At 47.4% G+C, this 10,190-nt stretch overlaps 1 protein-coding gene across 6 annotated transcripts in view; it reads right to left on the bottom strand.

Moving 5' to 3' along the window:
* Positions 1–878: 878 nt before the first annotated feature.
* SGSM1 (small G protein signaling modulator 1) overlaps positions 879–10,190 on the bottom strand; it is a 74,600-nt gene continuing 65,288 nt past the window's right edge. For all 6 annotated transcript variants that reach the window (XM_043498140.1, XM_043498141.1, XM_038373825.2 and 3 more), the window contains 5 exons: positions 9,030–9,112; positions 8,476–8,585; positions 8,043–8,139; positions 5,945–6,112; positions 879–5,428 (listed from right to left, as the gene is read on the bottom strand). In XM_043498140.1, the coding sequence (XP_043354075.1) occupies positions 5,340–5,428; positions 5,945–6,112; positions 8,043–8,139; positions 8,476–8,585; positions 9,030–9,112 (547 nt within the window). In that variant the 3' untranslated portion in view covers positions 879–5,339. The remainder of the gene's footprint in view (positions 5,429–5,944; positions 6,113–8,042; positions 8,140–8,475; positions 8,586–9,029; positions 9,113–10,190) is intronic.

The raw sequence follows: 10,190 nt of genomic DNA, 5'->3' as shown, positions 1-10,190 counted from the left end.
TCCAGAATCTCAACACAGGAAAAAAGAAAAACCTCTTATAAAAAAAACATTCAGGAACAAAGACCACTTCTAAAATGTTTACTTTAGTAACGCTGAAAAAGATGGATATCAAGAGTCGTTTGGTGGGTCACATCTGCAGAAAACTCAAATGCAGGCAAAGAATCCATTAACAACCCCCTTAGGAAAGGATCAGGGTTGGAATTTGTTTTGGACATTAAGTAGAATGTATACAAAGCAAGCTGATCTGAGAGCTAAGTAGTTCTAATTAAAGTCTATAGAGTGAAAAAACCTCCCCTCTCTGCAGAGGGTCAACACATGAGCTCACATGGGCCTTTAGAGGTGCAAGTTGCATCTATATGGAGTTGCCGGAAAGAAAATATTCATCTGGCTCATCTAGTTTGCCCCATATCAGAATAATTATCTAATGCATTTACCTGCCAAAGGCTCTATCCTAGTGTCAAAAGGCAATTTGTCTGCCTGCACAATTTGTAGCTTTCCCTGGAAGGGAAGGGAAACACATAGGTGATATGGCTCTGTTCTCCCCTCAGAAAATCCAGGGTAATGCTTACATTTTAGGGCCTCTATGACACAGGTGCACACTCAGGCAGAAAGGAAAGGATTGAGGAGAAGGAAAAAGAGGTGTAACAGCTAGATAAACAAGATCCTACTCTTGTAACTCTGGGTAGCTTTATACAGACGCTGAGCCCTAGACTTTTAGTATGAGAGCATGTGCTTATTTTCCACTGGCATCACCACGTCTTTTATCCTATTAAGTACATAAGCAAACTCTTTCCCAATGGCCACCCTTCTAATTCACTCTGTTTAAATCACCAAAAGGAAACCACTCATTGTGTGAATTAGACGTCACATACACAAGGTTTGTGGAGCGCTAATCAATTTCTATCGGAATTGACGTATTATGCATGGATTACAACACAAATTACAATACAAGTCTGATTTAAAAGGTGGCCTCCACTTACCTGCACACACAGTTTATGCACTGTCACTCATGCACACAGAGCATGCTAGTGGATATATACATTGACACAAAAATTGCGTGCATACAAGTGGATTCTAAGGGTAGGTCTACACTGCAATTGGAGAGGTCATTGCAGCACATGCAGTCATAGCTGAGCAAGCTTGAATCGAGCTAGCTAGCTTGTGTGTGAACAGCACCAAAACTGCAGTAGCACAGGCTAGCTGCCCAAGCACAAGTATGCACTCAGGCAGCTAGCCCATCCTGCACGGCTTTACTGCTTCTGGCACCCGAGCTAGCAAGATTAAAGCTATATCAATCGGATACATCTTCACATACTGCAGTCACCACTTGGATTGCAGTGTGGATATGCCAATTTAACGCCCCTGGACACGCCAGGCCCTGTGTGCATTAGTTGGAAGTCATGTGAGGTCAGTTCCCATTCATTACAATAGAACCCCTATTTAACAACTAATTAGGGACTGAGGAGTTCAGAAAATGGAACATCTCAAATTGACAGAGGTACAGTGCAGTATGATACTCTGCATCACATTCTTCTCCTCCAAAGTGATTTTCAATGCACTGAGCCATTAAAATGTGAAGTGATGTCTACTCGTTTTTCAGCGATGCCACTTTCATTATGTGATTCCCTCCCCCCCATCAGGAAAAATGGGTGGTATAACTGGCTGTTTGTAAGATTAGTGATCATAAAAGTCACCGTTCTAAAGTATTTAAACCACTGATGGATGGGTGGGGACATCATACAGTCACGTTATTCTAATTCACATTTTGGTTTTGGAATCCATTTGCTCACAATTTTTTATTTCAGACAGACAAGCAAATGCCTCCTTCCCCCCTTACTGCTCTCTGAATGTTCTGTTGGAACAATCTCAGTTTCCAGGGGCTCTAATGTCTCTGTGAAATCCAAACTATCCCACAGTTTTTCATGGCCTTTGTGACTCCAAGTACACAGTCTATGGACACACGCTGAGCTGAGTTGGGACCACACATGGCCAAAAGCTATGGAAATTTGCCATGATTACAGTATATCTTGACTTTCTGATATGCACTATTTATAAACCCCACCAATCAGCCAACCTGCCTGCAGCTGTGCATGTGAATTAACAACCTGGCAAGATATCTGAACAAGAAATGCATTCAAAGAGCAAAACACTCAAGATAAGACATCCCCCTGACCAATTTCTGCTCTGAGATTTGCATGCACAACTCCCACTGGAATATCTGAGAGCAGAATTTGTTCCACTGACTTTAAAGTACGCTGGCAGCTCCCATTTGAATGTTACATTTGGTGCATTGACTGCAATGTAGTTACTCTGGATTTACATTCAGAGTGAGTAGAATGTATCCCTCATGCTTTCTCTTTGGACACTTTTCATTATTTTTCTGGAGAGTACCCTGGGATTGGTTTAACGTTCATACTCTTGGAGCAAAATGGATGCAGTGTTGCTTTAACTGCAGCCTAATATATTAAATTTTGGGAGGAATCTAATTTGCTGCAATAAAACACATTAGGCCCCTGATCCTGCAATCACGTCTACCCAGGCTGAACCTAGTGCCTGTGCAGAGCCCCACAGAAATGAGTGGGGTGAAAGGGGCCACATGTGGCGATTCCATTGAGGGATCAGGGATAAAGTTGTTGCATCTGCTTCTGTTCCACAATTTTTAATCCGTGCTAAACCAAGCAGAGCTGAGGTAAAACGGTTTCTTAACCTGCATTGAGCTTTTCGTTGCTGTAACAGAACAATTTTCACAGTACAAGGGAAGTGACAGATTGGCACATCATTGAGTAGGTGCTACAGAGAACCACGCAGTTCTTAGAAGCAGAGATTTTTTTTTCCCTCAAAAAAATAATACCCCACTTAAATCACATTTTTTCTCTATACTGTATATATAGACACAATTTTCTGGTAAACATTTACAAGATATGTTTGCAACATTGAAAAGGTGTCTCCATTTGCATAAAGATTCACACTCACTGAATTCAGTATACAAGGACACACAGTAATGTACAGTCAATAGAATAAATAAATACTTTTGTTAGAAATTATTCAAAAACACTGCTATTGATGGGCCCGAAGACACACTCAGATAATACAGATAGCAGATATTGTGCAGGATTCTCAGCTATCCATTTTAAAAAAAAGCCTGAAAGCTAGCGTCAGAGTTGTTGCTTGATAAAAATATGACTATCTAATGGTTATTATTCCTTAATTTTGCTATGTGAAGGTGTTATTTTGATCTCTTCCACTTTAGAACAAGATTACTCAGATGATTTATCCATTCTAACATCTGAAAAGCTACAAGCTCTAGAATCAGGAACAGGTCACCAGTGTAGGTGTGAGATTTACTCTCTGCTTTAGGAAAAGATGACAGATTCATAGTTGAACCTGAAGGTTTAAAGCCCAACTTCTTCAGTTTCCATGCAGACTATTTCAGATGCTAGTGTGGACTGTTTTCTCCAGTAAATTAAGCTTTTTGGAGTTTAATACAGCAGATTGGCTCTAACCTGGCAGAAAATTGTCTCAAAGGGTTTCCCACCTTGTATGGATAAAGTACAAATAGCCTGCAAAATAATCAAAATTAGAGAAGTCAGATTTCCTCTGCTTTCACCTAGCACTGTATGCTTCTCCAGCAAAAGGGTTCAGCAGGCCCTGCCCTTCCCTGGTTTGCAGTTACAGATTCTGCATCTCAATAGTACCCAGGGATGAGCTGATTTGTTCACATACTGCAGACTGGCTCACCATACTCTGCAAGTGATTTCTGGAGCATGCACTATGTTCTTCTGCAAGCAACGTCTGAGACACACCACACACAAATACAAAATACATTGGTACAAACGAGTGTTCTGCAGGAGGAGGAACAGAGGGGTCCCTTTCCCCTTCTGGTGAACACCCCTCCCTCAGCGCAGAGGGCTCTGGCTTAGCTCTGCTGGGAGAGCTGAGTGGAGGAAGAGAACACATTTATCACACATTTCATGGCTGGCAAACAGATTTTGCAGCACAATTTGAGAGAAAGTACCCTTGAAAGAGCTACAGCAAAGCACTTTCCCAGCTGCCAGGAGCAACGACGGACTGGTTTAGCCATGACAATGACCTTCCTGGGCAGGTGGGAACTAACCCACTAACACAACCCACTTCTCTCCTTTTCCTCTTCTACTTTTTTTTAACCTGAGTTGAAAAATAAACCCAAACTCTTGGCTGCACTAACCTCACCAATTACCCTGTAGCTCAGCTTTCCTGCTGCTCTGTGCAGGCCAAGATACTGCACGCCACAGCGCCAGTGGGGCACAATGCTAGTGCCACTGCAGGGAAGCTGCCTTGGAAGTGCATGCCTCTGGGTACCAAGAGCAGAGAATGCTAAGCTTGGTCTATTTTCCTCCACATGGGCCTGACCCAAAGCCCACTGATGTCCGACTGGAGTCTTTCCATTGACTTCAATGGGCTAAGGATCAAGCTCCATAAACACAAGAGACTCCTCTGGGCACTACACTCTGAATTTTCAAAAGAGCTCAGGGCTGGATTTTTCAAGTGCTCAGGACCTGCAATTGGAACCAGACTTCCCAGTAGAGCTCAGCTCCTAGGTTGGCACCGAAATACACGGCATCCCGAGCTCTTTTGGAAACTGAGCCGGAGTTGGAACTCCGCACGCTCTGATCCTGGGGCGAGGAGCAAAGTGCGAAGCCTAGAGACGGGAGGAAAACAGAGCCCCAAGCAAAGAAGAGGGTATATCGTAGGAGGAACTTCCCTGATCAGAGTCTCTGCTGCAGGCACAGCCTCATGCTCCTCCCACAGAGCCGAATGCTGAGAACACCCTAGCTTTTGCGAGCTCGAGAGGGGTGCTGCCTGGCTTTCCTGTTGCATGGGGAAGCTGCTTCTTAGGAAGCGTTTTGTTCCCCTGAAGTATACGCTGCAAATTCAAAGGTAGACCCAAGGGATAGCAGCAGCACAGCTTGCCTGTAGCCCAGCCCCTTCGGGAAGCTGTGTCTGGAATGTGCTCTTGCTAAAGAACCGCAATCGTACCACCAGGGCAAGGCAATGTCTGCCCAGGGTTTGCTTCCAAAGTAGAAATGTTTGAAACAGAAAAGAAGATGCAGATTTACAGATCTTTGGTCAATCACTGAAAATGAATGTTGGGCTGAAGAACTAAACCAGGCAACCCTTCTCCTACTGTCTAAGCTCAACAGCACGAGAGCAGAGATCAGGGTACTTTCACGTTAGAGAGCAGCACGTGTCAAACTACCAAGGTTTCTTTGTCACCAGTGCGGCACTTCAAGAAAAAGGAGCTGGGGCAGGAAGTGTTGGATGGGAGTCTGCGACGTCTCGCCAAACACTTCCCAGGCCCTTCATTTATTCTCAATCAGCGTCTGTACTTTGTACACGAGATCCCGGGCCAGCTTCAGGAGCTGTTTGGTGTTGTGCCGCTCGGCCATTTCTGGAATATGGAAGGAAAAGAAATAAACAAAGGATGGCCAAATAGCTCCCAGTCCTGAGAAAGCTGAGAGCCCGTCAAAGGTTTGCATCTCTCTACCCATGCCACATTTTAGGAATTGAAGCTGTTCAAAGTAGTTTTGGAGCCCTGATCATGGCTGTGTCCAGAAGCACCATATTTAATATTTATGAGAATCATTATTAGCTAAAGAATCACTGGGAACTGTTCTCTACAGGGAAGAGTAACCATATAACAAGTGGAGAAACTGAGGCCCAGAGCAGCGAAGCCACTGCCCTCAGGCCACAGAGGAAAAGCAGAGTTTGGATTAGAACCGACAAATTGCTGGCTTGCAGCTGTCTGCTCAGGACATCAGCCTTGCAGTCTCTCATAAGCAATCTTGCCCCATTCTGTGTCAATAAACACTAGTTATTAGTATAGACTAACCTACCCTAACCACAGAGACTTGCTGACAAAGACTGAGTACCTGCCATAGATCCAGCCCAACAAAACAAGACATACCATTGAAAAACTTGATGATATCTGTAAAATCCATGTTATTTTCCAAAATGATGTCCCGGTACATTTCCACCAAGGCCAAGGCTATGAAGAGGACATAGTGCGAAGAGGAGACGCGTGCAGCTGCCCAGATTGTCTCCCAGACGGAGAAAACATCATCATACACCAGCTCTGTAAAAGAGAGGAAAACAACAATGGCTAAGCCAGGTCATCGTTCAGGATGGGCTCAGGACCTGGAATCGGTCTATGGAGAATGCCTAGCAATAATGGAGGGTCCCTTCTTTGGAAGATTACAGAATTATTTTTAAAAGGGGATTTTGTTACAGACTGATGGTTATTTTATATGGAAAGTTGTTTTTATAGATGGAAAATAATCAGGCTTCTGTCAGGATGTAAGGACCTAAGTGTGGCCTGACTCTTATCTCACATCAGTGTAACCAGGAGTAACTTCACTAGCCATTGGAGTTATATGGGTGGACGTGACAGAACAGTCAGTTCCTGTACAAAGGGTGGTCTTGATTTAGTGGAGAAATGCAGAAGAAGAGCCAACACTGGGATTTAGCATCCAGCCAAATTCAAATTACAAATAAGGCACAATTTTTTTTTTTTTTTTTTTTTTTTTTTTTTTTTTTTAACATTTAAGGGTAACTGGTGAAATTCACTGGCCTGTGTTATCCAGGAGGTCAGACTAGATGATCTAATGGTCCCATCTGGCCTTAAAGCATGTGACTATAAAACATGACACTTCCCCACGCCCAGATTAGTTATCCACGTCATAGACTATGTCTAATACAAATTATTTTCCCAGCATACTAACATTGCTGCTCAAACATTAAAATACCACGAAGTAGAATTTTGTGAATGAATTACTGATAAGGGATGACGCCACCACAACCATCAACAAGCTTAGTATTATCTCTGCTCACAGAGCTCGCTCCCCACCAATCTGACATTCCAAACCTACAGCCCGCCTACACAGAAACCTCCCCCCGCGCTGGCTTTTGCTGTAGCTTTGTGTAACTACCTATAGGGACTAGGATGAAGCCAGTTTATGGTCTACGCTCACACATGGAAAAGGTCTTCGAGGGGCGAGAGGAGAGGCCATTAGATGAGTACATCACAAAGCCCCACAGCTGAAACTTGTTTTTTTAAAAAGAAGAGTCAGTTGTTGGCCCCTTAGGCTGTAAAAGCTTTGGGACTGGGGAAGTTTTGCATGTATTGGTCCTGTAGAGGAAAAAGTCCAAATCTGCTAGTGCCACAATGCCACTGAAATTTGACCCGGCTGTCCATCCATATGGATGGAGAGGTAGCCAGGCCAAATTTCAGTAAGTGGTGCTGTGACCTAGCACAAAGGGTCACACCACCACTGATCCTTGTCCCGGTTGCTCCCTCCATCCAGGCCAGTGGTTCTCAAACTGGGGTTCGCAGAACATTGCAGGGGGTTAGCCAGAAAAATTTCACTAATAGTGGGTCAGAGCACCCCAGGCATTGGAGGCAGCAGGTGGGACTCAGTTGCAGGGCAGACAGCCTGAGCCCCAGGGAGAGCGGGGCCAGGCAGTTGAGGCTGGCAGCCCGAGCCCAGGCATTCAGCAGGACCGGCAGCCCGAGCTCAGTGGAGCTCGGCTGACCGGGGCCATCAACGGGGTCCAGCAACAGGAGGCCCACGGAATGTGGAGGAAATTTAAACTTAAATCCCTGGAAATATTCATTTTTGGGAGGGGTTTCACGAGATTTCACAATTTAGTGAAAGGGGTTTGCTGGCTGTTAAAGTTTGGGAACCACTGATCCAGGCAGAGGTGTAGCTGGGCCAAATGGTGCTGCAAGCTGGGAGTCTGCATGGTAGAGCGCAGGGCAGCCCACTGAGAGCTCGACTCCTGACAGCTCATGCACTATGTGGGTAAGAGGGAGGGGAAACTCCCTGGATACGGTCTCTGTGGGGTGCGGGATGAGCGGAGACTGGAACGGGGTCCCTGAATTTGCCCCCACCCCAAGGAATCTCTGAATTGATGCCACTGTTTTTAAGGTAGAGGCACCCTGGGACTTTCCTGTTGCACTTGGTTCATCAGAGGCCTTGAGGACACACCCAGGTCACGCCACACACCTCGCTTGAAGTCCAGGAGAAACCATCGATAGCAGAAGTAGAAATGGGTGTAGTCCCCATTCTGGTGCATTAGCTCAAAGAGCTCAGAGTCCAAGATCTGTCCAAAGGAAGCAGAAGGAGCCCAGAATCCAGTTAGCATAGGAGAAGGCACCAGCTATTCCTCCCATCCGGCCTTTCTGCCCTGCCCTCAACCCCCTCCACACTCCCTCAGGCCTTCTCTTCAAGCTCCTCTGTAGCCGTAACACTCCCTCACACTGGGCATTCCCCCACAAGCTCCTCCATAACCTCGCCCCCCCACATCAAGGGTGCCTCGTCCAGGAACCCCCCCAACACACTTAAGAGTCCTTCTAACACAACAGGCCGATGAGAAAAACCTTCCTTCAGCTGGTCTGAGGTGCCACCACCTTCTTGCCACGAGCCCCAGGCCCCGTACCTGGATCAGCGACCTCATGTTAGCAAAGTGAGTGTCCATGGCTCCCCCGTGTGGGAAATTCTGGTTCATCCTTTTCATGAGTTCGGTGAAACAGCTGAACGCGAGCGCCTCTGCACAGGATAACAGAGTGTGTCAGGGCTCTCCTCCACGCATGCGTTCACATGTGCACACACCAATTACATACAGGCACCTTAACATGGTTGTCTGTGTATACATCTGCTCTCACACATGCGAACACACCCACCACTGAAAGTAACCGGCCTCCTTTGCCGAGTCTCCACAGCAGAGAGCCAGGATGAAACGGGCCATGGAGGCAGAGCTTCTCCCCCCCACCCAGTGGGATCTCTCCAGGCTCTGGTGGAGGCACATGGGGAGGCTGCATTGAGGAAGCATGGCCAGGACTCACGCCATACCTGTTTCGGGGACAGAGCCAGACAGGCCTGGACACACCTGATCTGTGGGGCTGATTGAGCCAGCAAGCTCTCCCCGCACCTCCCCTCTTAAATACTCCACTAAACGCACTCGCTGGAGCTGCCGGGAACCCACCCACTCACCATCGTCCAGGATAACCAGGAGAGGCGCCAGTAGGTCGCACATTCCCTGCACATAGCCGATCTCAATGTGCTGCCAGATATAGCTGGGGAGAGAGCGGTGAAGACAGGCTGTGAACTCCCCAGAGGGGCTGGGCCCAGTGTATGGCTCTCGTGCTCATACTGGAGGCAGCTCTCAAGGAGGGTAGCCCACCTTCCTGCGGGCAACAGGCTGGAGTACTTGGCTGTAGCCTGCCTGCCCCAGTGATTCCATTGGGGGCCCAAAGTCTGAAGCCAAAGGGCTCGATTTCCTGGTGCCGTGCACTGTCATTACTGACTGGGTAGCAACCCACACAGCAGTGCCTGGCACCAGGCGGGGGAATCAGACCCCACGGATCCCCACTGACATCAAAGGCAAGTGAGGCCAAGTAAAACTGAGTGACGATGTGGCCCCTGGAGGGAGGGGATAAGGCACTGCTAGAATTAACCACTAGATCCAGCAGTACAATGCCTCTGGAAAGGACCTGCAGCCCTGCTATCGCTGGTGGCCAGGCCCTGGAACATCCTTCTAGATGGGCCACACTCGGGACGGTGCCGGGGAGCCGCTGGGTTCTTGCATGTTCCTGACAGAAACACAGTTGGTTCAGAGTCTGCAGAGCCATCTGCACCCTCCTTTCTCCCCAGTAGGGGTGAAGCAGGGGGCACTCGGTTGTTCTGGAAAAGCCTGGAAAATAAGTCTCATTCCACACTCTCTACCCTCTACCCATTCGCTCCACTGCATGGAACAGCCATCCTTCCCTTGGAGACAGACAGGGCAGGGCTCCCTTCAGAGGCCAGCAGTGCCATTGGCAATCAGCCGCAGGCGCTGCTTGAGTGACACAGGCTCACCTGCCCCTCCACCTAAGGATGCAGCCAGGGTAGTGAAAGGAGGGCCACAGGGATCGGCAAGGAGACACGAGAGCTTCCTTCACTTTCCCCTGCTAATCCTACCCTTGGGTTTGCTCCCTCATTCCAGTGCAGCCAGCCTGTAACCAACTCACTCCCCTTCAGGCCGGGCAAGTGAGGGGATAGGTTAACCATTACATTCGTGGTGCACATCTGAAGTAGATATCAGGCAATAACGACTCAGCAGGGACGAGCTCAGTAGCAAGTGAAATCAGAATCAAGCAGTGCCAGGAGCAATAG

The sequence above is a fragment of the Dermochelys coriacea genome, chromosome 15, assembly GCF_009764565.3.
Source record: "Dermochelys coriacea isolate rDerCor1 chromosome 15, rDerCor1.pri.v4, whole genome shotgun sequence".
NCBI classification, from domain to species: domain Eukaryota; kingdom Metazoa; phylum Chordata; order Testudines; family Dermochelyidae; genus Dermochelys; species Dermochelys coriacea.
Note: the sequence above shows the minus strand (reverse complement) of the source record. Positions and strands in the feature narration are given on the sequence as shown.